The sequence below is a fragment of the Geotrypetes seraphini genome, chromosome 5 (genome assembly GCF_902459505.1).
Source record: "Geotrypetes seraphini chromosome 5, aGeoSer1.1, whole genome shotgun sequence".
In the NCBI taxonomy this organism is placed as follows: Eukaryota; Metazoa; Chordata; class Amphibia; order Gymnophiona; family Dermophiidae; genus Geotrypetes; species Geotrypetes seraphini.
Window position 1 is genome coordinate 257,977,306 of NC_047088.1, and position 26,798 is coordinate 258,004,103.

At 46.8% G+C, this 26,798-nt stretch overlaps 1 protein-coding gene across 11 annotated transcripts in view; it reads right to left on the bottom strand.

The window, feature by feature from the left end:
• Positions 1–26,798, bottom strand: part of BIN1 (bridging integrator 1) — a 239,933-nt gene that overhangs the window by 36,481 nt on the left and 176,654 nt on the right. For 7 of the 11 annotated variants that reach the window (XM_033944485.1, XM_033944482.1, XM_033944481.1 and 4 more), the window contains exons 9-11: positions 18,836–18,927; positions 17,173–17,217; positions 7,299–7,467 (exon numbers count right to left, since the gene is read on the bottom strand). In XM_033944485.1, coding sequence (XP_033800376.1) covers positions 7,299–7,467; positions 17,173–17,217; positions 18,836–18,927 — 306 coding nt within the window. The remainder of the gene's footprint in view (positions 1–7,298; positions 7,468–17,172; positions 17,218–18,835; positions 18,928–26,798) is intronic. The other 4 variants (XM_033944491.1, XM_033944488.1, XM_033944483.1 and 1 more) reach the window with 1 other exon arrangement.

A 26,798-nucleotide genomic window follows, 5' to 3' on the forward strand; every position in this document is an offset into this window, starting at 1 on the left:
GAGATCCACTTGTTACTTCCACGACCTTAAGCTGAGTAGAAGTTTAGTGCTGGGATGTATCCAAGGTTGTGTCTTGCCCAGTGGTACACCAGGCTCACTTCCACTTCCACAGAAAGAAACATTTTACTGCTTCAGAAGATGGAAAAGCTCCCTAGATATTATTCCAGCTTTGTACAATATAGGGGTCTATAAAACCCACAAAAGAAACTGACAGACACCTGGCACATGGCAGCAAGACAGTGACATTTCAACACAGATTAGGATTCTGTCAAATATCTGCAACACTAAAAAATCATTCAAATTTGTTCAGTAAATATGAAATTCAATTTAAAAAATCTAACACAGCTGCAGGTACCAGGGAGCCAAGGAGGCAAGGCTACATGGGCAGGAACCAGCCAGGAAACACCCAGGAAACCTCATAGCTGATCAAAATACTTTCACCTGGACGACTCATGAAAATGAAGTAAAACTTCACATAGACAGCAGTGCAAGATTAAAGTTGTAAAGAACACAGGTAAGCTGACTGCTCTGAATCCATGACTTTTGAACTCGCACTTGGGAATGGGCATCTCCACCCCTGAACCAGTATGAATAGAGCTTAGGGACTAGGGGGCTAGTAACCACTCACCTTGTGAACTTTGTTCTCTCTGGACCCCCCCCTCCCCCAAAAAACACCAATGCACCTTGTGACAACTCATGGCATATGAGTCCGGGATTTCCCCGGACATGTCTTCCTTTTGAGGGCGTGTCCAGGGGGTCCGGTACGGCTTTTCAAAACCCGGCACTTTGAAAAACCTCCTCAAATCGCGTCTGGCAAGAAGGAAATCCATGCATGCGCGGATTTCCTCACTGCCCGACAAGAACAGTCAGTGGGGGATGGGATTAGGGCATTACAGGGCAGGGATTGGTGAAACTGGGTGGGCCTGAAGGGTGGTCTAGGGGTCCGGATTTTCCGTTTGGAAAAATCTGTCAACCCTATACATGTCTCACCTCTCAGGGAACAATCTCGAGCAATAGTATGACCTAAAGGTGACCCTGCTATTTATCAGAATCTTTATGACTGGGTTTTTTAATCTGCCCTGAAATACCACATGTGACTTCAAGGTCTCCAGCTTGGTACTGGGTGGTTTCGATCCTTTTTGTTTCATTATGGAATTTTCCTTTCTCAATTAGTTCCCCAGCAGCTGCTCTAGCGCGAGGGGCTCATTTTGTACCTAAAACATATTTATCCCATTCCCAATTGTCACCCTCCGACCTAGCACTCCCCCTTGCTCCCACCAACTTAAAGCCTCATGTTTACTGAGCTCAGGTCAGCTTCAAAGTAAAATATACTGAACGTGCATTACCAGGAAAACCCACCAGATGGTGCTGTTGACTTCCCCCCAAAATATTCTAAGTCAACACAGATATACACAAGAAAAAGAGGAGTCGGATTCCTCTAATCTTTAGTGAGCTTAGAATCAGCAAACCCACCGATGCAGTTGTGGCCTTCAAGCTTCTTGCAAAAACTCTATCCAGCCTATATTCTAACAATTAAAGTGGGCAGGAGAGGCTCCTGACCACGTAAATTGATTGTCCGTGGCTAACTGCCAATGTTAATCGGCAATTAACTGGCGACTGCCACTGAATATTCACAGTTGGCACCTGCGCTAAAGCCAGCTTATGAGCGTTCCAGGGGTGGAGCTGACAACTATGCTGTTTAAGTGCAGATAGCCAGCCCCTGATCACATAACTCTTAAATTGGGCCACAAATAGCCATCAAGTGTTTCAGCTTAGCTCAGGGTCTCAAAGTTTTTTTTAGCTCTGGCACACTAAACTGAGCAAATGTTTTTGTGGCACACTATAATTGGAAATGATAAAATTGCAAAACCAACAAGAAATTAAGTTTGAGAGTTATATATTTAAAGTTTTAGCTATGTATGGGTAATTAACAGTGAATGTAAAGTAGATAGAACTGAATTGCTAATCAATGTGATGAGGTGCTTGTTTCTGAGGGCAAATTAACTCAAACGCAGCTCAATAGTTGACAAGCAAACACGCATTTCATCCACCATCTGCAGTCGTTCTTTTTTTTATATATTATTTAATTTCTGTCGGAGCTGAAAATCCAAGTTTGCAAAGATAAGAAGATCTTAACAGTAACAAAGCCTTTATTGCTTTTGTTGCTCAAGTTAGGATCATTTGGGGGGGGAGGTGGTTTTTTATTTTATTTAAAAAAATTTTTATTGTAAACCGCTTAGATTTGCCTTCTGGTTTTATATCTGCAGTATATTAAATAAACTGAACTTGAAAGCATAAATAAAACTAGAATTACTTGTCGTCAGTTTTCAAGGACCAATCACGTCAAAGAATGATGCTTGTCTGGGCGGGTGTATCCTTAACATTGACAGACTGCGGAATCTGGGCTCCTTCCAATGATTCCGAAAACATCTGAAAACTTGGCTATTCTCAAAAATGTAAATTTTGCTGCTCTCTTTATAATCACTAATTCTTATTATGGGGTTTTTTTTTCCTTATTTTAAAGTTCCTGCAAACTGTGCCGAGCTCTATCTTTATAGAGAGGATGCGGTATACGAGCTTAAGGTTTAATTTACTTTAGACTTGTGTATGCGACATACGTCGTCTACTCTAGTGAAGGGGATTTTTTTTTTTAATAAAGTAAAAATGATTGAATCTCTCCTGGCATACCTGGAACCTCTTCGGGGCGCACCACTGAGCCGGGGCACACAGTTTGAAAGACACTGGCTTAGCTGAATATCGCTCTGACAAACCTAAAACCAGATATCCTATGCCAGTGCTCGGACATGACCCAGCATTGAATATCTGGGAAAACAACCACCGGCAGACACAGAAACGCTGACCACTGGCTGGCTGAAGATTGGCCAGTAAATTATTGAAAATAAGTGATATAAAAACCTATGCAAATGCACAGGTAAACCAAGAGCGCTGCTCGAGAAGTCGATACAGCACTGCTTGGACTGCAGAATCCTCTCGCTCAGATCAAGTCTCGAAGCTCAATTCTATGACGGGGAGCCACTTGGAAGAGTACATGTACAGAATACTTAAGGTGACCATACGTCCCGTTTCGAGATCCCCTGTCCCATTGTCCCCGCACACAGCTTCAGGATGCCGAAATGTTCCATTTTCAGGGAAAGTGTCCCAAAGCTGTGCACGTGGCCAACGGGATCGCTCACCCTCCCTCCCTGCCACGCCAAGTCAGCCTCCCTCCTTCCCTTCTTCCGGCACCCGATTCAAAACCCCCCTCCCCCCTGGGTCTGCAGCCGGTACTGCTTGCCAGCCTCTCTTACCTCTCTCCAGCCAGATTAAACTCCTCCCCCCGATTCGCCGCCGCTGCTTGACGCCCAGAAGCAGCCTTCCCGACATAAATTCTGACATCAGAGAGGAAGTTCCGGGCCAGGTAGTGATTGGCTGGCCCGGAACTTCCTCTCCGACGTCAGAATTGATGTCGGGAAGAAGGCTTCTGGGCAGCAAGCAGCATTGGTGGCGGTCCCGAGGGGGGGGGGTCAAATCGGGTGTGGGAGGGAAAGAGGGAGGCTCGCTTTGGCGCAGCAGGGAGGGATGGTGATAGGCAGGCAGGTTTGGGGGGAGGGGGTAGGACAGGGGCTGGAAGGCAGTGGGGGGACATAGGAAGGAGGCACTGGGGGGCACTGAGGACACGGGAAGGAGGCACTGGGGGCACTAAGAACATAGGAAGGGGCACTGAGGACACTAAGGATATAGGAAGGGACACTAAGGACATAGGAAGGGACATTAAGGACATAGGAAGGAGGCACTAAGGACACAGGAAGGAAGGAGGGAGGGAATAAAAAGGGACAATTGGTGGGGCTGAGTGCAGAAAGAAAGAAATGAAAGAAAGGATACACAGACAGAAGGAAGTGTAACCAGAGACTCATGAAATCACCAGACAGCAAAGGTAGGAAAAATGATTTTATTTTCAATTTAGTGATCAAAATGTTTCAGTTTTGAGAATTTATATCTGCTGTCTATAATTTGCACTATATTTGTCTATTTTTCTATAGTTACTGAGGTGACATTGCATATTTTAAAGTCATCTGCCTTGACATATTTGAAACCCCCCCAAATATAAATGATAATTAACATTTTCTCTGCGTATAGTGTGCTTTATGGGGTTTTTTTTTCCATTTTGTGGTTACCATTATGAATTAATAAGATATTATGTGTACATGAAAAATGAATGGAAGAAATTGGGGGTGGGGCTAGGGCAGGATCGGGGGCAGGACTGACAATTAATAGATATCCCGTTTTGATGAAAAAAATAAATGGTCACGTTAAGAATACTGTCAATCTCATGGTTAAGTTTATATTTATGCCACTAGGTGGCAGGAATTCACCTACATACTATTACGCAAGGGTGGCATACGTGGTAGCGCGTGTAGCTGCAACGGGGAGGGTTCATCAGAACGGAGCAATGAAAGGGGCCCAGTTACATACGCCTGCCACATTTTGGTGCTCACACGTCTACCTAGCGTTATTGCCAGCGCCTAAGCATTAGACGTGCCAATACCATTTATAGAATCGCCCCATTGGTGGTATAGCTAGGTCTCGGTAGGCTCTGGGTGGGAGGACATTTCTGTCCTCCTGTCCGTGCACATGAACTCCCCCCTCCCCCCAACCTCTCGGCTACTTACCCGCCCACCAGGTCCCTCCACAGAAAGGTGCATCAGAGGGACGCAGCAAAGGATAGGCCCGGCCAGCCAGAAAGGCAGCCTTTAGTGCTGTTTTCCAACGCTGGAGGACCGTGTGCAAGTTAGCAGCCGAGAGGAGAGGGGTGAGGAAGTACCGGATCTCAGCGCACCACATGGAGGGTTCGTCTTTTGCCAGACTCGCTCAATGGTAGCTGTTCCACAAACTCCCATTCTGTCTTATTAAATTCCTGGGGGTGTCGGTTCTGCAGTCTAGAGGAGGAGGAGGAATCTCTTCTGGTTAATACCGGCCTCATTTTCTCTCATCCCTACCAAGTGGGATCAGTAAATTTTGCATTCAGTGAACCACTCTCTGGCGGGTGTCTAACGGATTTAGTGCTCATTAAGAGTTAGATGCACTAAAGAGGATCGGTAAGACCGTGTGGGTCTGCTGTGATTTGATTTTTGGCCGATTCAAAAAGAGCTATTCATGCACTAAAAAGTTTACATGCAAATGATTCACGCGGAGGTTCATGGTAATCCCCCAACTCTCCCGTTCGATTGATCGCTGTGAGCGACTCGCACACGTCAACAGAGTCGGCAGGGGAAGCCCGAACAGCTGAGAGGTAGGGAAAGTCCCGAAAGCAGTCTCCTGCCACTCAGCTGTTCAGAGCAAGAAACCTTTTTGTTTAATGGGCACAGATGCTATGTGTGTTACATCCGCACAATATCTGCCCCATTAAAAAAAAAAAAAAAGGCAGCCTTCCCCAATGACCCCCAATAAACACGGCACTGATAATCCCCTATACCCCGTTCTAGTGAAAATCAACAAGAAGGATGCTTGATAAAAAAATGGCAGAAGGGATGTGCACTCCCTCCTGTCATGGTGACTCCCCCTCCCCCATGAAAGAAAATAGGCAGGAGGAATGCCATTCACTCCTGCCATGCCCCCCTCTCCCCATGCCCCCCTTCCCCTGGTAGCTTTTTCCGAAGATGGAAGCAAGCAGGAAGGAAACATGGTCCCTCTACCTTCAAGGCCCACTGATCCAAAATGGCAGGCCTTCCCTCCTCGGTGCATCAGGTGATGCAAGGGAAAGGGCACAAGGCCCTGATTGGCTCAGATGCCTAAGGCCCCTCCCATTAAAAAAAAAAGGGATAACTATGCTTAGACAGGTAAGTGACTGGTCTTGACCAGTCGCTCTTTTTGGACCGCTACAATCTATCACTTTTTTTTATGCATTGGGAAGCCATTAAAGAAGATCAATCGCTCGGCTAGTTTGCATGGCATTTCAATATTAATGAGCTTATTTGCATGGTCAGATCGGAGAATGAGCGATCGTGCAGACCTGGTTTAGTGACAATAGCTAGACGATTGCTGACTTTAGTACATTGTATACCGATGGGCTGCCTGGCACTCAACACATACAAATTCGTTTGCAAGCACTACATCTTGTTAGTGCATCTTAGTGGGGGGAAAAAAAAAAAGACCCCTAAATGTGGTGATCACAGCTAAAGCGTGCCACCCAACACCTGAGACTAGAGAATGACAAAGACCATTTTTTCTCTGTCCCTGCAGGCACTCAATTTTCCCATCCCATGCCCGTGAGTTTTGTCACTGTCTCTGTCCCTGCGTCATTCCTGTAAGCTCTGCCTTAACCGCACGAGGCAAACCCTTATGATTTTAAAATGTTTGAGGCTTGTGCGGATGAGAACAGAGCTTGCAGGAATGGGGCAGGGGCAGGAAAAGAACGCGCCGGGATGGGGAGAAGTTTTCCGTTGTAGCTCCAACTTTATGGAACGCCAAGCCGCCTCGACTCCGCCTCGAAAATTCACTCGACAAATTTAAGACTAAACTAAAAACGTTCTTATTCCAAGACGCATACCATAGCGTCTAAATATTTCCTTTCCAACAGCCTGCAAAATAAACACGAACCGCTTTTAAGAAGCGATCCCTATTCCTCTTCCCTTTAATTAATGTTTCTAATGATGTAATTATTAACTTTCCCCTCCCCCTTTCCCCTCAAGCTCAAGCTCGTATTTGTAATTTGTCTATTTAATGTTCACATTTCTCCCCCCCCCCCCCTTACAAAAATTTATTTTAACCTTTCATTTTTAGCATTGTAAACCGGCCAGGTGTACGGCGATGGTCGGTACTGTATATTAAAATTAATTAAACTTGAAACTTGAAGGGGAAAAATTTGTCCCCGTGTCATTCCCTACCTGAGACCTCGAGAGAACCAGTCAAGCAGGAAGGGTTCAGAGAAGGGGGCAAATAAGGCCTGGACAGACAGGGGTAGAAGCCAGCACACAGGTAATGCTAGAGCAGCTGGGGGGAGGGGAGAAAACAGAACTTGTCTGCTTGTTTAATTGGTTTTCCATAGAACACTCCCAGTGGCCCAAGAGGATCTGTTGACCTAAACCAGACACCAGACCTGAACATTTGGCAACATTCAAGCCCATGCCAGGACAGAAACGTGTGTGTCATGCAAAACTTGACTCCCATACTTTAGATACATAGGATTATTTCTTTCCCCCGCCTAGGTGTGCACGGTCGCTTAAAATTGCGCTGTGCCTGTGTGGAAGGCAATGCTCCTTCTAATATCACCCAGGGCAAAGGCACGGCACGGACAGTACCTGAGAAGGAGATTTGGGAACAGCTGCAGCTGGCATTTCTCCCAGGGTAGCAGGTGCCACTGGAGCCGCCTCGGCTTCATGATTCACAGTCTTGGTCTCCTGGCTCGCGTGTGGGGGTCCATCGGGGGGAGAAGAGGGACTTTTGTTTGCCTTCACTGGGCTGCTATCACTGCAGGGATTAAAAAATTGAGAGAATTCCATGAATACAGAGGAAAACAAGAAAGAAGGACTCAAATGTGTGTCCTTGGCTCCAACTCCACCCCCCCCCCCCCCCACCCCTCAAAAGCCTTTCTTCCCACCACACTTGACATAATAGGTCACTTTGATGGAAAGTGGAGTGCGGCCTAGTGGTCAGAGCAGACCCTTCCCCCCAAACGTGGCCGCAAAAGCCATTTTTTGTGGTCACAACCTGGGCGAGCCCTCTGCATTCTGCACTTATTGGAGGGAGGGGCAGTTACACAGTTTTATTTGGCCACCCTCATGGTGTCGGGGGTCACAAAAAGAATCGATTATCACTGGGTTAGAGCAGCAATCTGAGAACCGGGAAAGCCTGGTTCAAATCCCTGCTGTTACTGCTTATGGTTTTGGACAAATCACTTAACCCTTCATTACCTCAGGTACAAATTTAGACTAAGCTCCCCAGGGACAAGAAAAAAAAAAAAATACCTTGCGTAACTGAATATAACTTGAGCTACTCCTGAAAAGGGTATGAGCTAAACGCAAAGAAATGCTCCCTTCTCGGCTTACATCCTATGCCGGGCTGCAGTTGAAAACCGAGGGCCAGCAAGAGATTTCAAGCTTACAACTGCTAATTTTGGAAACCGCTTTGACCTGTTTGTTCAGAGCAGATATTATAAAAAAAATTAATACCAATATTGATTCTTAAAACACTTCAAGGATATATTTTAAAACTTCACTCTTATTTTGGATTTTCAACAGTAGGGAAATTCCAGAAATGACGATTCACCCACTTAACAGATCGCAGTTGCTAAATCAAGTGGGCAAGACTGAAACAGACGGTCCGCCAAACGGTTTTGACGGTTCATAGACAACGGCGTGAAAGACAAAGGCGCACGCCGACAATTGAGCGCAAGACGGAGGCGCGCGCCAAAGAAAATGACAGTTTTTAGGGGCTCCAACGGGAGGTTTTGTTGGGGAACCCCCCCCACTTTACTTAATAGACATCGCGCGGGGGTTTGGGGGGTTGTAACCCTCCACATTTTACTGTAAACTTAACTTTTTCCCTAAAAACAGGGAAAAAGTGAAGTTTTCATTAAAATGTGGGGGGTTACAACCCCCCCAAACTCCCCCCAACGCCCCCTCAACACGGCGCGATGTCTATTAAGTAAAGTGGGGGGGTTCTCCCCCACGCCTCCCCATCGGAGCCCTAAAAACAGTCATTTTGAGCGGCGCACGCCTCCGCGCTGCGCTCAATTGTCTGGGCGCGCTTTTGACCTGACACCGTTTTGAGTGCCATAAACGAGGACTTCAGGGGCTGCATGCAGCCCTGGGGCCAGGCACAGGAGACCACTGCCCTATAAAGTATATTAAAAGGTTTATAATGTCACAGTCTTTATTTTTTTTTTATTACTTATACACCACTTTTTTTGCATTCAGCTACTCAAGCATTTTCCCTGTCTGTCCTGGAGGGCTCAGAATCTATCTAATGTGCAAAAGGGGATTAAATGACTTGCCCGGGGTCACAAAGAGCAGTGCGGGGTTTGAACCCACCACCTCAGGGCGCCGAGGCTGGAGCTCTAACCACTGCACCACACTCTCCTCCAATGCAATGTCAGAAGTGAGCCAAGTATAGAACAATGGAGGCATTGTGACATCACTGATGAGGTTGGCTCTTATTGGTGCAATGAGGCATTATGACATCAGGGAAAGGGGTTGAGACTTGCACACCGCCTTTTTGTAGTTTTACAATTACACTCAAAGCGGTTTACATACAGATACTTCAATGTACCTGGAGCAATGGAGGATTAAGGTCCTGTTTTACAAAGGCGTGCTAAGCGTGGATTTAGCCTGTACTGAATCAATGCATGCGCTAACCGCTAACGTGTCCATGGGATTACATGGACGCGTTAGCTGAACATTGCTGCACCCCAGTTAAATTTAAGTAACATACATAGTAACATAGTAGATGACGGCAGATAAAGACCCGAATGGTCCATCCAGTCTGCCCAACCTGATTCAATTTAAATTTTTTTTATTTTTTATTTTTTTTCTTCTTAGCTATTTCTGAGCAAGAATCCAAAGCTTTACCCGGTACTGTGCTTGGGTTCCAACTGCCGAAATCTCTGTTAAGACTTACTCCAGCCCATCTACACCCTCCCAGCCATTGAAGCCCTCCCCTGCCCATCCTCCACCAAACGGCCATACACAGACACAGACCGTGCAAGTAAGCTACTTTCCCAAACACCTAAGTTAAGAGGGAAATGCCATTTTAAATAGAACTTAAATAAAAATCCAAAGCGTCTACCAGCGCCTAAATAAATGGCACTAGAATCACGCCTCCAGAGGTGCCTAATGCCACTATAGGCAAGATTCACGTCAAAGGTAGACACCGGCCTTGAATACCCTGCTCTATATTTCCGGTGCCCACCTTTGCCAGAGGAGCTAGACTCTAAACAGCATCGTTACATGACTGACACGCGACCGGCGGTCGCTTTTAAGGTTTTAAGGCACCGTTTAGAGAATCCGGCAGCAATTCTCTCCCATCTTCTACATCTTCTACCACATAACTTTTGAGTAGCATCTAAATATCCCCCATCTAGCCAAAAGTTAGCCGTTGGTCACCCTGAAAGTTTCAGCCCTAAATTTATGTGGTGTAAAAGAAGGGGCACCTCAAAACTAAACACCGGGAGCAACTTCTAACACTTCCTCCCCACCAATTCTACAAAATAAAGAGAAACACCCCCCCTCTCCCCCCCCCCCGAGTACGTTTGGGGTCAGATTCACAGATAAGTCAAAACAAAACGTTCCGAATGGCGTTTCTGTCCGCTTTGGAACAACCCTTTCAATTGCTCATACCTGGAAGAAAAATCCACAAAGAAAAAAAAAACAAAACAAACCTGAGCAAGCAGGCAGCAATACAAGATGAAACCCTCCCTCTTTCCCTCCCAAGGACACAAAGATTAGGCAAAAGGCCGTGAGCTTTGGTTCACTCATCTCTTGCTGTGAAGAGCCCTCTCAGAAGCTGCCAGAAGTGAATGCCTTGGAGAACAGATGCACTACCCACTTTCCTTAATTCTATAAACCTGCGTGCTCATTTTTACTTTTAGCGTGCAAAGTTACACATGCAAATTATAAAACAACAGCAGTTATCCGCATAACTTAAATTTAATGAGCCTTAATTGATGTTAATGAGCAAAAATTGGCTATAATTCCTGTTAATTGGTACTAATTAGTACTTGCGCACGTAACTGCCCTTAGTCAATAGTCTACGAAATGTGCGCAAAACTCATAGGATGCAGTTCTATGCCCCTCCCCCCTTATGTGTCCAGTTTATAGAATGCAAGCAGTTACCAAATTTTTTGATTCTAAAAACACAGCAAAGAGGCAAGAGAGATGTCTGAGCCAATCAAAAGTTACATTAATTTAAAACACTATATATGCAAACAAAGGTATAAAAGTCCTAGGTCTTTAGAAAGTCCGTTTGAAGTCCCAAGTGAGTGGTCTTTCTAAAGACCTAGGAATTTTATACCTTTGTTTGCATATATTACATTACATTACATTAGTGATTTCTATTCCGCCATTACCTTGCGGTTCAAGGCGGATTACAAAAGGAGTTATCTGGCCATTTCCAGAGGAATTGAAGAGTAGAGCGGGTTGCTTCAGAGACTTGGGACGAGTCTTGCGGTGTTAGTTTGTCTTCAAGAATTTCTTGAATAGCATGGTTTTTATTTCTTTTCTGAACGATTTGTAGTCTGGGGTCGTTATCAGGAAATTGGAGAGTTGGTAGTCCAGTTTTGCTGCCTGTGTGGCTAGAAGGCCATCGTACAGTTTTTTTCGTTTGACGTCTCTGATTGGAGGATGCGTGAACGGTTTGTGGGTACTCCTATGTCTGGTTGAGGTAGTTTGGATTAGGCGGTTGTTTAGGTAGGCTGGGCCGTCTCCGTTTATGGTTTTAAATAGTAGGCAGTAGAATTTGAATTGTACTCTTGCTTGTATTGGGAGCCAGTGTGAGTCGATGTATGCCACTGTGATGTGATCGGGTTTCCTCAGTGAATAGTGATAGTCGAGTCCCAGTGCAGCGAGGGATGGGCGCGGTTGCCGTGTTTTTTGTGGATCCGTAAGAATTCCGTTTTGGAGGCGTTTAGTTGCAATTTGTTGACAGTCATCCGGTTTTTGATTTCCGAGAGGCATTTTAGGAGTTTCACGATCTGGGTATCACAGTTTTCTCCTAGCGGTAGGTATAGTTGGACGTCATCTGTGAAGGAGTGAATCTGTATTTGGTATTTGCAGGCTACCCTATCCTACCAGATCCTTAACCCCGAACCCACACACGAAAAAGGCCACCAACTTGATATTGCTGCATACTCATCTCCTAACCTCCACACACAAAATATCCACATCTCTAATGGCACCTGGCATCCTTCCCTCTGGTCAGACCATTACAAATATACCTTCACTATCAACTGGGCTCAAAATAACAACAAACCCACACCCCACAAAACACTCATCAAGACCCGACAGAAAATCGAACCTACTACATTCTGGGACACAGTAGACCCCGCAATCTACTCCAATAACCCTAAAGAATTCGTAAATCTCTGGCGTACCTTTAGTGAATCTACCTTGAATGAGCTAGCCCCAATAAAAACTAAAAATAAAATCTGTAGACCATCAGACAAATGGTTAAACTCAGAACTCCTCCATCTAAAAAGGCAATGTAGACATCTCGAAAGAATCTGGAAAAAACAGAAACAAGACCATACCAAAACAGCATGGAGAAACCAAATCAAACAATATAAAATCAAACTGAAGGAAAAACGAAAAGCCTACTACTCCAAACTAATCGGCACCGAAACACCAGACACAAAAAAACCTTTTCAACCTTGTAAGAAACCTCACTGATACCAAACCTTTCCTAGCCACTCAAGGAAACCAATCTCCTACAGCTCCCCAATTAGCAGACCACTTCAAACACAAAATCACCACAATCAGAACCACCTTCAACAACTCACCAACCAACCTCGGCGAGATACTAATAAAACCCATAATGGATGAAGCCATTTCAGCAGACAGAACCTGGACTAACTTCCCAACTGTACAATGGACCGACTTGGACCGGCTATACAAAAAATACAGCCAAACTTCATGTGATTTGAATAACTGCCCTCCGTACCTGCTAACTACCGCATCCATTAAATTCAAAGCTAGTCTCATGCAATGATTGCAAACCACTCTCAGGGAAGATCAGTTCCCATCAGAACTAGGCGAGATTATAATCACTCCCATACTGAAAGACCTCAAAGGCCCAATTGACAATCCTGCAAATTATAGACCCATCGCCTCGATCCCTTTATATGTCAAACTAATAGAAGGTCTTGTAGCACAATATCTCTCCAATTACCTAGAAGACCACAACATTCTGCATCCATTTCAATCTGGATTCAGAACAAACCACAGCACAGAGACACTACTTGTATCTCTACTGGATATAGCCCAACAGCACCTTAGTAAAGGAAACAGGATGCTAATCATCCAACTCGATCTTTCAGCTGCATTCGACCTAGTAGACCACCCCATACTACTCCAGATACTAGACGCCATAGGGATCTCAGGTAGGGTTTACAACTGGTTCCAATGATTCCTTAAAACAAGAACATACAGAGTTAAGTCAAAAGTTCTTATATCGGACCCATGTTCAATCCCCTGTGGAGTGTCGCAAGGGTCACCACTATCACCCATTCTATTCAACCTCTTCATATCTTCCCTGGGCACAACTCTAGACACCCTAAATATAGTATCATTCAGCTACGCGGACGACATAACCATCCTCCTCCCCTTCGACATCCAAGACCCCGTCTCATCAGGACGCATGAAACAACACTAGAAACTGTGGAAAAATGGATGACTAATCATAAATTGAAGCTGAACTCGGATAAAACCAAATTCCTACTGCTAAAAAAGGACAAAAAACCATCCTTAACTGAACTGGAAGTAAGTGCAACCAAATACCCAATACACACCACACTCAAAATTCTGGGAGTACTGATAGACAGATGCTGCACAATGCAGACACAAATCAACAAAACTACCCAAAAAGCATTCTTCACCATGCGCAACCTACGAAAAATAAGAAAATTCTTTGACAAAGATCAATACAGGATCATAGACCAATCCCTTGTGCTAAGACTTGTAGACTACTGCAATAGCCTCTATCTACCATGTCCTACCAACATGATAAAACAACTACAGACTGTTCAGAACACAGCTCTCAGACTTATCTATTCTCTTGGTAAATTTGACCACATCACCAATGCCTATCTAGACTCTCACTGGCTACCAATACAAGCAAGAACCCAATTCAAATTATACTGTCTACTATTTAAAGTAACCCACGGAACTGCACCCATCTACCTAAACAACCGCCTATACCGAAACCTTTCTCCCAGAATAAGGAGAGCCCAGATCCCATTCACCTACCCTCCACTCAATGGCACTCGACGCAAGAAACTATACGACAACCTCCTAGCGACGCAGGCAGCGATACTTGACCCCGCCATCTGCAAGCTGCTGACCAAAACAACTGACTTTAAAGCGTTCCGAAAAGAAATAAAAACACTACTATTCAAAAAACACATCCCATCAACCTAATCTCCCCCTTTCCTATCCCAACTGCATATTCCTCGCGAATACACCACCCCTTTGGCAACTTCTAGTCAAGTCTCCAAACTAAATCCTCAATATATAACCGGATTCCAGCTTTATGATTGGGCATAAATGTATTATGCAATTTTGGTTGCAGAAAGAATCTCCAAGTTTTTGGCATTGGAGGAATCAATTACATCGCTTATTTTTATTTGAGAGTTGGGAGGTTCGAGGTTCGCCTAAAAGAACTCGTCTTTTTATCGAGGTTTGGGATCCTTATATTCAGAATCTTTCACCAAAAATACGAAGTTTGGTTATCAATGATTTATTATGAAAATTAGGTTTAATAATTACATTCCAGTTATTTATTTTAATTCTTTATTTTTGTCAACTTTCATCCAGGGTGAGGGATTTCATTTAGGGGAAGATAGTGGGTAGGGGATGGAATTAAGGGGGGTATAGATAAGATTGAATTAATTCATATGGAAATTAAATTTGAAAGAATGATTTAAATTTGTATGAAATATTATTGTATTGAATGTATTTTTGTATTATCCTGTTGTACTGATTATTTGATTCTTTCAATAAAAATTGTTATACATAAAGTACTGTAACCTGCTTGATAGATCTCCTCAATGTCTCAAACGTCCAAAACCTTAATATGTAACCTCTATTTGTAACCTGAAACCTGCTTTCTTCAATGTTATGTAATTCTCCTGGAAATGTCCAGCCATCTTCTAATGTAATCCGCTTAGAACCGCAAGGTACAGGCGGAATAGAAATCACTAATGTAATGTAAGTCTTAATAATAATATTGTCATTTATAGCTAAAAGAGACATATGATCAAGAAATTGTTTTATTTTACTTTTGCGATTATGATAAACATACTGAAGGCCTCCAAATAGTGTGGTCCCTGGGCCGTGAGTTTGAGACCACTGATCTATGCCTATGTACATGCTCTGTAATTTTGTCAAAAAGATCCCCCGTGTTCATACAGTAGGTAGTATCAGGGAATAGGCTTCTTCCAGTGGCAAAAAATCCTCCTCAGTACAGTGGTACCTCGGTTTACGAGTGCACCAGTTTGCGAGTGTTTTGCAAGACGAGCAAAACATTCGCAAACTTGGTGCCTCATAAACCGAGCTTGTACGAGCGCCCCCCCCCCCCCCCGCTGTACGAGCGCCCCCCCCCCCCCCCCCGCGATCCGGCAACCCCCCCATCCCGGCGATCCGGCATCCCCTCCGCTCGCGTTGCCCCCCTCCACCGAGATCCTACTTCCCCCCCCTCCCCCGAGCAGTCAATGACACCCTTTACCCGACTTGGCACCAGTGCCGGTGCCCGAAGATCCTCCATCTTCTGGCGCGGCTGGGCGGTGCGTCGGAGATCCTCCTTCTGGGCTGGGCTGAGCTGGCTTTGAGCATTTGTGCATGCTCAAAGCCTTCTGGTCTCGCTCTCTCCGAGATTGAGAGCGAGACCAGAAGGCTTTGAGCATGCGCAAATGCTCAAAGCCAGTCCAGCCCAGCCCAGACCAGAAGAAGGAGGATCTCTGATGCACCGCCCAGCCCAGGCCGCGCCAGAAGAGGGAGGATCTTCGGGCACCGGCACTGGTGCCAAGTCGGGTAAAGGGTGTCATTGACTGCTCGGGGGGTGGGGGGGGAAGTAGGATCGCGGTGGAGAGGGGACAAAGCGAGCGGAGAGGGGTGCTGGATCGCTGGGGGGGATGCCGGATCGCAGGGCGGGGTTGGAACAGCGTCGGATTCCTCAAGGGGGGGGGAGAATGGAGCAGCGCCGGTAGCCTCAGGGGGGGGAGGAGGTGGAACCAATCAAAGCAGTTTCCCTTACTTCCTATGGGGAAACTTGCTTTGATATACGAGCAATTTGGTTTACGAGCATGCTTCTGGAACGAATTATGCTCGTAAACCAAGGTTCCACTGTATTTACTTAGGGGTTCTTTTACTAAGGCGTGCTAGATAAATATTAGCGCGCACTCAAGGCTAACACGCCCATTATATTACATTACATTAGTGACATCTATTCCGCCTGTACCTTGCAGTTCTAAGTGGATTACAGTGTAAGATAGCTGGACATTGCCAGGAAGTTGCCATTAGTTGCCTTAGTAACAGAGGGGGTTAGTTAATGGGAACCCTGGACAGTGGCAGTGGACCGCCTAGTTAGCTGGAAAGAAAGGTTCCCTCCAAGTGTCCTGAAGAGATTCTGGGTGTTCCACCTGAGATTCCAGAATTTTACTTTATTCTAAAAAAAAATTCCTTCAGAAGTATACGCTAAAATCGATGGCCCCCCCTGACTTATCTAAGGTCTTAACTGTACCCTGAGCACTTTCTGCTTGTGTTCAATCTGTCTTAGGTAGCACCGTCTGAACAGCAAACAAATTCTGTGTGTCGTGCCAGGAAGGAAATGATACAGAAAACTTTAGTTTGTCCAACATAGCATGGATTGCTACTCTACACCTTTAAATCCCTCCCCTCCGCCAACCTCCATTTTAATTACTACTACTACTTCTTCTTATTTCTATAATGCTGAAAGGCATATGCAGCGCTGTACATTCAATATTCAATAGACGGTCCCTTCTCAGAAGAGCTTACAATCTAATTTGGACAGACAGGGCATCTCAGGGTTGGGGAGTTTCTGGTAAAAGGAATGATTCAATGGGTATCTGACAGTCAGTGGGAGTTAAAGAGTTAAAAGCAGCTTCAAAGAAGTGGGCTTCTAGCTTGGATTCAGGAGCTAAAGACCACTGAGTGGGGTTTGGGTGGGGGGGGGGGGGACACAAAGTTAAATTTCTTATTGATTTTTAAAAGAACTCAAGAAGCAAAAGGTACAAATATTCCGATTGGTTAAGGCAACACACGGATTATTTCGGATACCCTCACAAACCTCCCACGTTTCTAGAACTTGCCAAGCTCACTTGGTCATGCAGAAAGCTACGCATTCCAGTCACTGCCGCATCACTGCACAAGTCCCTTCGGAAAGCCGAAAGGGTTCAGCAGGGCTTTGTTAATGGACAGCACGCCACCATGCAGTCTGCAGAGCTACCTGCTCTTCTTTATCCGCAGCCTGGAGAACAGGTTGGTTTTCTTTCTGTTGGGGATGGGGGTTAGAAATCCTGGATAAGTGACATGCTGGAGCTTAGACTGCAACAGGAAGGAAAGTTGGGCCATCTAGATGAAAGCTTTTGCATCCCTGTCCAATGGTTCATAGACAACGGCGTGAAAGACAAAGGCGCGCCCAGACAATTGAGCGCAGCGCGGAGGCGCGCACCGCTCTAAATTACTGTTTTTAGGGCTCTGACGGGGGGGGGCGTGGGGGGAACTCCCCCACTTTACTTAATAGACATCGCGCCGGCGTTATGGGGGGTTTGGGGGGTTGTAACCCTCCACATTTTACTGTAAACTTAACTTTTTCCCTAAAAACAGGGAAAAAGTGAAGTTTTCAGTAAAATGTGGGGGGTTACAACCCCCCAAACCCCCCACAACGCCCCCACAACGCAGCGCAATGTCTATTAAGTAAAGTGGGGGGGTTCCCCCCCATGCTCCCCCTTCGGAGCCCTAAAAACAGTAATTTAGAGCGGCGCGCACCTCCGCGCTGCGCTCAATTGTCTGGGTGCGCCTTTGTCCCGGCACGCTTTTGACCTGACACCCTGTCCGATATCATTCTCTAGGCTCCTACAGCCAAGACGTAATATTGCAAAACCACACCAAGAACATATAGAGGTCAATATGCAGCCAAAAGAATGACCGTCACTGACATTATTCCAGGATATTGAGTGCCGGGCTAGATTCAGGCTTTGGCACTACATATCTGGGTCTTGTAGAGACAGATGAGTCAATAGCACCTGTCGGGCTATACCAATCAAGGAGCTGCGTGTCAAAGCAGCTCCTGATTGGTGTAGCCCGATTTTACAACAGGAAGAGGCGGGTCGGAGCACACTGAGAGTGATTTCCTTCACTCGCTGGCGCTCCAGCTGCCCTCTCCTGCCTCCTCAGGCGAAAAACCATATTCACCTTTTTTTTGATATTCATGGGGGTTCCTGGAACGGAACCCCCGTGAAAATCGGGGAAGTTCTGTACTTGGAACTTAAGCAGCTATGGGTGAGTGCATTAACATTGGGACTGGACAAATCAGTCCTTTTTTGCCGTTATCTGGCCAATTAAGTGTTGAATGTCAGCTCTTAACCGGCCAATTGCCAACTCCGCTAGTTTTCAGCAGCGATAACCAGTTAAGTCCAGCTGAAAATTAACAGAGATCCCCAAACAAACTATTTAACCAGTCAGTGGCTGATTAAATCGTTTGGAATACCGACCCGATACAACGCAAACAGCATCGAGTCAACCAGCTCCCCCACACTTGAATATGTTGCGAAAATGTCTGCTCAGTATGTCAACTATAAACTTAAGGATACAGGTCTTTGTTCCTTATAGACTAGAATTGTCTGTGTCAGTTTTAGAAATCTGAAAATCCACTTACATTTAGGCGACTTATTTTTACCTGTACAAAAGTCTCCGATAAAGTATCTGACATCATAATAATGATTTGCAACGCTAACAGTTATCGCCCATTATCTTCCACAAGTCCCATTTTATTTTCCCTGCAGTACATAATGGGCAGTTTAGGCAAAATAAGAACAACCTAGCAGCACCGATAAAACTCCCAGTGCCCTATGAAATGCTGCATTATCCGGAGGCCCCTGTGGACTAACCTTGGCTGGGCTTTGATGGGGAAAGCATTGGATGCTGGGCTTCCATGTTGCTTCTCTAGATCCACCATGACATCATTGAGGTTCTGATTTATCTAGACAAAGCAGAAACATTCTGTGAGCAGGTCATCAGGGTTACCAGTACCGATTGTTCAAATTTAAGCCTGATCAGCGTATTGATGGAACTACACCAACCTTGATTCCATACTCAAAGGGTGAATTCTAGGAAATCTAATGACCACAACAGTCTATGTTCCATATATAGCAATGCACTGAAGAATAAACACAAGCTAAGTGGTGGTAATTTTATTAGCAGTTTTGCACAATGAAAAGAAGGAATATTTAAAGTTAAAACAACAAGAAAGCCATTTTGACAAACTGGTTGTCCCAGGACCCGCCATCTTATTGTCAATGGAGATCCTTGATGATCGTGCATGCATCTTTGGAGCGGAGACAAGTTGGTGATCTTGAACTAGATCTGGGCTGTCGCTTTTGTCAGATTTGGTATAAAATAATTCATTAAAAATTAGATCGATGGAGACTCTAGCAATCGGAAGTATGTTCTGCCCGATTGCATTCTGAAGATCCATACAAAAAATTCATGAAGTAGTCTATATAAAAGTTCATGAAATGTTCACATAAAAGTGTGAACGGGTCTAGTACTTTGATATTCTTGGACCTAATACTTTCAGCTGTTGGATTTGCATATTAAGTAGTTGGCTGATTGGTCAGAACTCAAAATCATATATAACAAGACAGATCAGGATGGGCTGAAGTTAGCTTTGATGAGAACTCCAGCAGTGGATAGAATCAAGAGACTATAAATCCCACACTCCTTTGGGGTAAAGTGAAATGGAATGCATAATACCTGGGCAAAGGTGGAGTTGGTGGAGTTAACATTTAAAGCTGCAGAGTTTTAGGCAGGGCTGGGGAAAATGAAGACAACTCAACTGGGCTGGACTGCAATTACATTCAGGTAACTATTGATATAGCACAGTTACTTACCGTAACAGGTGTTATCCAGGGACAGCAGGCAGATATTCTTAACACATGGGTGACGTCACCGACGGAGCCCTTGGTAAGGACCTTTTTAACTAGAAGTTTCTAGTTGGCCGCACCGCGTGTGCGCGAGTGCCTTCCCGCCCGACGGAGGAGTGCGTGGTCCCCAGTTAGGATAAGCCAGCTAAGAAGCCAACCCGGGGAGGTGGGTGGGACGTAAGAATATCTGCCTGCTGTCCCTGGATAACACCTGTTACGGTAAGTAACTGTGCTTTATCCCAGGACAAGCAGGCAGCATATTCTTAACACATGGGTGACCTCCAAGCTAACAAAGAGGGAGGTGGGATGGTTGGCCATTAGGAAAATAAATTTTGTAACACAGATTGGCCGAAGTGTCCATCCCGTCTGGAGAACGCATCCAGACAGTAGTGAGTAGTGAATGTGTGAACTGAGGACCAAGTGGCCGCCTTGCAGATTTCCTCGATGGGCGTGGAGCGGAGGAAAGCTACAGAAGCAGCCATAGCTCGGACTCTGTGGGCCGTGACAGTTCCTTCCAGTGAGAGACCGGCCCGAGCATAGCAGAAAGCAATACAGGCAGCAAGCCAATTGGAAAGTGTCCGTTTGGAGACAGGACGACCCAGACGGTTGGGATCGAAAGACAAAAATAGCTGAGGGGATGTTCGGTGAGCTCTGGTACGATCAAGATAGTAAGCAAGGGCACGCTTACAATCCAGCGTGTGCAACGCCTGTTCCCCAGGATGCGAGTGAGGCTTAGGGAAGAAGACGGGCAGCACAATGGACTGGTTGAGGTGAAAAGCTGAGACCACCTTGGGAAGGAATTTAGGGTGGGTACGCAGAACAACCTTGTCATGGTGAAAAACAGTGAACGGTGGGTCGGCAACCAGTGCATGCAGTTCGCTAACCCTCCTGGCAGAGGTGATGGCAATCAGGAAAAGCACCTTCCAGGTAAGGAGTCTAAGTGAAGTTGTGGCAAGAGGCTCGAATGGAGGTTTCATGAGAGCTGAGAGTACCACATTCAGGTCCCAGACGACTGGAGGAGGCTTGAGGGGTGGTTTGATATTGAAGAGCCCTCGCATAAATCTGGAAACCAGAGGATGAGCCGTGAGGGGTTTTCCGAGAATGGGCTCATGAAACGCAGTGATGGCACTGAGGTGGACTCTGATGGAGGTAGTTTTGAGGCCAGCATTGGACAGCGAGAGCAAATATTCCAATACGGTTTCCACCGCTAAGGAGGTGGGTTCCTGATGATGCCGGAGACACCATGAGGAGAATCTGGTCCATTTCTGATGGTAACATTGGAGGGTGGCCGGCTTCCTGGAGGCGTCCAAGATGAGGCGGACCGGCTGAGATAGGTTCTCTGGAGAGGTCAGCCCGAGAGAAACCAAGCTGTCAGGTGGAGCGAAGACAGATTGGGATGCAGTAGAGACTGATGCTGCTGCGTAAGTAGAGTAGGAAACACAGGAAGTAGAATGGGTTCCCTGGAGCTGAGTTGGAGCAGGAGTGAGAACCAGTGTTGGCGAGGCCACCGAGGTGCGATAAGAATCATGGTGGCGTGGTCTTTGCGGAGTTTGGACAAGGTCCGCAACATCAGAGGAAGTGGAGGGAAGGCATACAGGAACCGATCCCTCCAATCGAGCAGGAATGCATCCGGAGCCAGACGGTGAGGAGAGAAGAGTCTGGAACAGAATTGGGGCAGCTGATGATTGTGAGGTGCTGCAAAGAGGTCCACCTGCGGAGTGCCCCATCGAGCAAAGATGGATAGCAGAGTCGGAGGGTCCAACGTCCACTCGTGAGGTTGAAGGATGCGGCTGAGATTGTCGGCCAGAGAGTTCTGTTCGCCCTGGATATAGACCGCCCTGAGAAAGAGATTGCGGTCCGTGGCCCAGGTCCAGATGCGCAGAGCCTCCAAACAAAGGGGGCGAGATCCGGTGCCGCCTTGCTTGTTTATGTAGTACATGGCGACTTGATTGTCTGTGCACAGGAGGAGGACTTGAGGACAGAGAAGATGTTGGAAAGCCTTGAGGGCGTAGAACATGGCTCTGAGTTCCAGGAAATTGATGTGATGACGACGCTCCTGTGGGGTCCAAAGTCCCTGGGTGCGTAGATCTCCTAGGTGAGCTCCCCACGCGTAGGGGGACGCATCTGTGGTGATGATCATAGAGTGGGGGGGCAGATGAAAAAGTAGACCCCTGGAAAGATTTGAGGAGTTCAACCACCATTGGAGAGATTGCTGAAGAGATGATGTCACAGAGATGGGATGAGAAAGAAGATCCGTAGTCTGTGACCATTGGTTGGCGAGAGTCCACTGAGGCGTACGAAGGTGGAGACGTGCCAGAGGAAGGACATGCACCGTCGAGGCCATGTGACCCAGGAGGACCATCATCTGTCGGGCAGGAATGGAGGGATGCATGAGCACCTGATTGCAGAGATGGAGCAGGGTCCGCTGGCGATCGGAGGGGAGAAAGGCCCTCATTAGCGTGGTGTCCAGAACTGCTCCAATGAATTGAAGTCGCTGGGTGGGAAGCAGATGCGACTTGGGGTAGTTGATCTCGAACCCCAGGAGGTGGAGGAGAGAGATGGTGTGATGAGTAGCTTGTAGCACGAGTTGAGATGAAGGTGCTTTCACCAACCAATCGTCCAAGTAGGGGAACACCTGGAGGTTGTGAGACCTGAGGAAGGCCGCTACCACTATAAGGCACTTGGTGAAGACCCTGGGGGAGGAAGCGAGGCCGAACGGTAGCACCTTGTACTGATAGTGGTGGTGCAGTACCTGGAACCGCAGGTAGCGGCGAGAACTCTGATTGATGGAGATGTGAGTGTAGGCCTCTTTGAGGTCCAGGGAACATAGCCAGTCGTGTTGAGAAAGAAGAGGGTAAAGCGTGGCAAGGGAGAGCATTCTGAACTTCTCCTTGACCAGACACTTGTTGAGGTCCCTGAGATCGAGAATGGGACGGAGGTCTCCCGTCTTTTTGGGAACCAGGAAGTAGCGGGAGTAGAATCCCTGACCCCTTTGATCTGGAGGTACTTCTTCGATGGCATTGAGAAGGAGGAGGGATTGAACCTCCCTCAGGAGGAGGGGGGTTTGAGATGAGTGTGAAGCAGACTCTACGGGAAGGTTGTCCGGTGGAAGAGTCTGGAAGTTGAGAGAGTAGCCGTGGCGGATGATGTTGAGGACCCACTGGTCCGACGTGATGACTTCCCAACGGCTGGAGAAAATGGTGAGACGACCCCCGATGGGCTGTGGAAGAGGTAGCAAGGGTGGATGACTGGCTATGCCCTGGAGAGAAGAGTCAAAAGGGCTGAGATTGTTTAGCAGGCTGAGGAGGCTTAGAGGGTTGAGTGGCCTGAGATCGAGCCTGGGCATGGTGCTGCTGTTGACGGGGTCGCCGAGATTGCTGGGGAGGCGGATTGAGTGGTCTGGCTGAGAACCTCCGCTGATAAGATGATTGAGGCCGATAGGGTCGGGCAGGCGGAGCCTTCTTTTTCGGCTTGATCAGGGTGTCCCACCTGGTCTCATGGGCAGAGAGTTTCTGGGTGGTGGAATCCAGCGACTCTCCAAAAAGTTCATCCCCGAGACAGGGGGCGTTGGCCAGACGATCCTGGTGGTTGATGTCCAGGTCGGAGACTCTGAGCCAGGCTAAGCGACGCATGGCTACGGCCATGGCAGAGGCCCGAGAGGTGAGCTCGAAGGAGTCGTATATTGAGCGGACCATATACTTGCGCATTTGGAGAAGGCCAGAGATGTGTTGTTGGAATAGCGGGACCTTGCGCTCAGGAAGGTACTTCTGGAGGGCAGACAGTTGTTGGACCAAATGTTTCAGATAGAAAGAAAAATGGAAGGAATAGTTGTTTGCCCTGTTGGCAAGCATGGCATTCTGGTAAAGCCTCTTGCCAAACTTGTCCATGGTCTTACCTTCTCTGCCAGGAGGGGTAGAGGCATAGACACTGGAGCCTTGAGTCTTTTTTAAGGTGGATTCAACCAGAAGGGACTCATGGGGCAATTGAGATTTGTCGAACCCAGGAATAGGGATGACACGGTAAAGGTTGTCCAGTTTACGGGGGGCTCCCGGTACCGTGAGGGGACTTTCCAAGTTTTTGTAAAATGTTTCCCGCAGGATGTCATGCACGGGAAGCTTGAGGAACTCCTTAGGAGGTTGCTCAAAGTCTAAAGCCTCTAGAAAGGCTTGAGACTTCTTTGAGTCAGATTCTAGTGGAAGGGATAGGGCAGCAGACATTTCTCTCAGAAATTTAGAAAATGAGGACTGCTCTGGTTTAGAGGTGGCATCGGGTGCCGATGGTTCCTCATCAGATGAGGAGGGATCCTCCTCGGTACCGAGAGGAGTTTCCTCCCATAAGTCAGGGTCCCTGACCTCTGGTGCATGTCGAGACACCGGGGTGGAGGGTGCGGTATGGCGAGTCTTGGACAAAGACTTTCCAGAGCGCACCGAAACGGTACCAGGAGAGGACGACCGGCGTCGATCTCGGTCCCGGGAAGAATGCCGTACCGCCTGGTGCCGAGGAGGATCCAATGTGGCATGGGAATGAACCACCGGATCGACATGGAGTTGTTCGGCCGAAAGGATCGGCATGGAGGTGTTTACCGGTACCGAAGGGGTGGACACCGGGGGCTCGGTACGGGACTCGGGCCGGTCTGGTACCGGAAGGAGCGGTGCCAGGATAGTGGGCAACAGGTGTTCAAGTTGTTGCTTTAACTGTTCCTGGAGTTGAGCTTTTAAGATGGCCGAGATACGGTCATCCAGGGGTGGCATCGGAACCGCTTTCTTTTTCTTCGGTTCCTTGGATGCCGCTCCACGCCCCGGCGATGAGGAGGCCGATGACGAGGCACTCACCGAGATCGGGGCGGAGCGTTTGCGGGACCGGTGCGATGCCGGTAGGGCTGGTGTCGCCACCGTAGCCGGAGGGCGCTCGAGGGAAGAGGAAGGCTTCTTTGCCGGCTTACCTGGCGCCAGCGACGCCGATGTGGGGTCGGTCGGTGTCGAGGTCGACGGTGCCGATTTTTGAGGTACCGCCGTTGAAGATGAGGAGTCCATCGCCGACTCGGTGCCGAAGAGAAGAGTTTGTTGAATTCTTCGGTTTTTAAGGGTTCTCTTTTGAAGAGTGGCACAGCGGGTGCAGGAGTCCGCCCGATGCTCCGGACCCAGACACTGCAAGCACCAATTGTGTGGGTCAGTGATGGAGATCGGGCGTGCACACCGCTGGCACTTCTTAAAACCGACCTGCGGGGGCATGAAGGGGAAGATAGCCTCCGCAAAATCAAAGCCCGAGGCCTGTATACTGGCAACAGGCCCCGCCGGGGCAAAACGGAAAAAAGGGGAAAAAAGCAAAGTTTTGTTTTTGTTTTTTTTTTGGCAAATCAAAGTAAAATAAACCCGAAGGTAAAGAAAGAAAAATAAGGAAAAAAAGCGCGAGCGGGAAGGCAAAAAAGTGGTTTCAACGGCCGTTGAAAAAACACACGCGTCTTCTTCGCTCCGCGGAAACGAAGAAACTGGGGACCACGCACTCCTCCGTCGGGCGGGAAGGCACTCGCGCACGCGCGGTGCGGCCAACTAGAAACTTCTAGTTAAAAAGGTCCGTACCGAGGGCTCCGTCGGTGACGTCACCCATGTGTTAAGAATATGCTGCCTGCTTGTCCTGGGATAATACATGTGTTGCAAAAAATAATGCATTTCAAAATCAATCAGAAGAAGTCGAGCCCTATTAATAAATATTTGTGGAACCACAAAATAATACTTAAGGGACTTCACCCCTAATTCTCAGTCTCTACATCTTGGTCCATTTCAGTGAAGAGTTCACTTTCATATCCTATGATTTTTCAATCTTGAAATATTTCAAACCACCACGTGTGAGCATTTAATAATAAATAAGACCAATACTCATAATGTCCATATCAAATATTTGTTCAACAATGCCATATTTTGAATTAAAATTTTCCCTCAGATACCAGAGATTGAAGATCTAAGGACCAAAGATATACAGACAAGGGTAACGGTAAAGTCCCTTAAGTAGACAAATTGAAAGGGCTTGATTTCTATAGATGCATTTATAGATATTTTGACCCCTGGAAGATTTGAAAATACATTTAGCAGTTAAAGTTTAAAAAAAAAAAAAAAAAAAGTAAATTACTGTGTATAGAGAAGTCAAGAAGAAAGGACAATTCCCAGCTTCTGGCTCTAGTCCAGGTCCATATTGTCCCTGGTCAAGCTTCATTTTTTTTGTATGCCAGTGGAGTACAATAGATTATGGCATTGTAGCTGCTATTTCTCAGGCCAGATAAAAAAAAAATTAAAAAAGCCGAGCTAATTAGGGCCCTATTTTCAGCCAAACTTAGGAGCCTATGGGGCTCATTTTTAAAAAAAGAGAGATCTCCAAAAGACGGCATAAACTGTCACTTTGGATGTCTTACTAGTCAAAATGCCCAAGTAGGCATTTTCGAAACTTTTTAAGACGTCTTTCTATTCATTTCATCTCCAGTGCATCTAAATCTTAACGGGATGCGTTTTGGGCGGGGATTAAGACTGGTTTAGCATTTGGATGTTTTGGGCTAGACCTGTTTTTAAAATGATTAAGGGCCAAAAAGGCACCCAAACCGACCAGTTGCCTACTGGAGGAATGAAACTATGGACCCCCATACACTCCCCCAGTGGTCAGTGACTTCATTCCACCCACCGCCCACCCCCAAATATCTGCATGAAACAGTATATCTCTGTCTCTTTGACAGCTGAAGATACTTGACCAGTCCTAGCAGAGCTACAAACAGGTCTCTGGAGTAGCCTGGTGGGCACAGCAGTGGAAAGGGACCCAGGCCCATATCCCACCCTAGCTAGTACACTTCTGGTGGAAAGTGGAAGCCCACCAAAAACCCATTGTACTGCCATACAGGTGACGTCTGCAGGCATAAGGGCTACTGAGATGACAGACAGGTGGG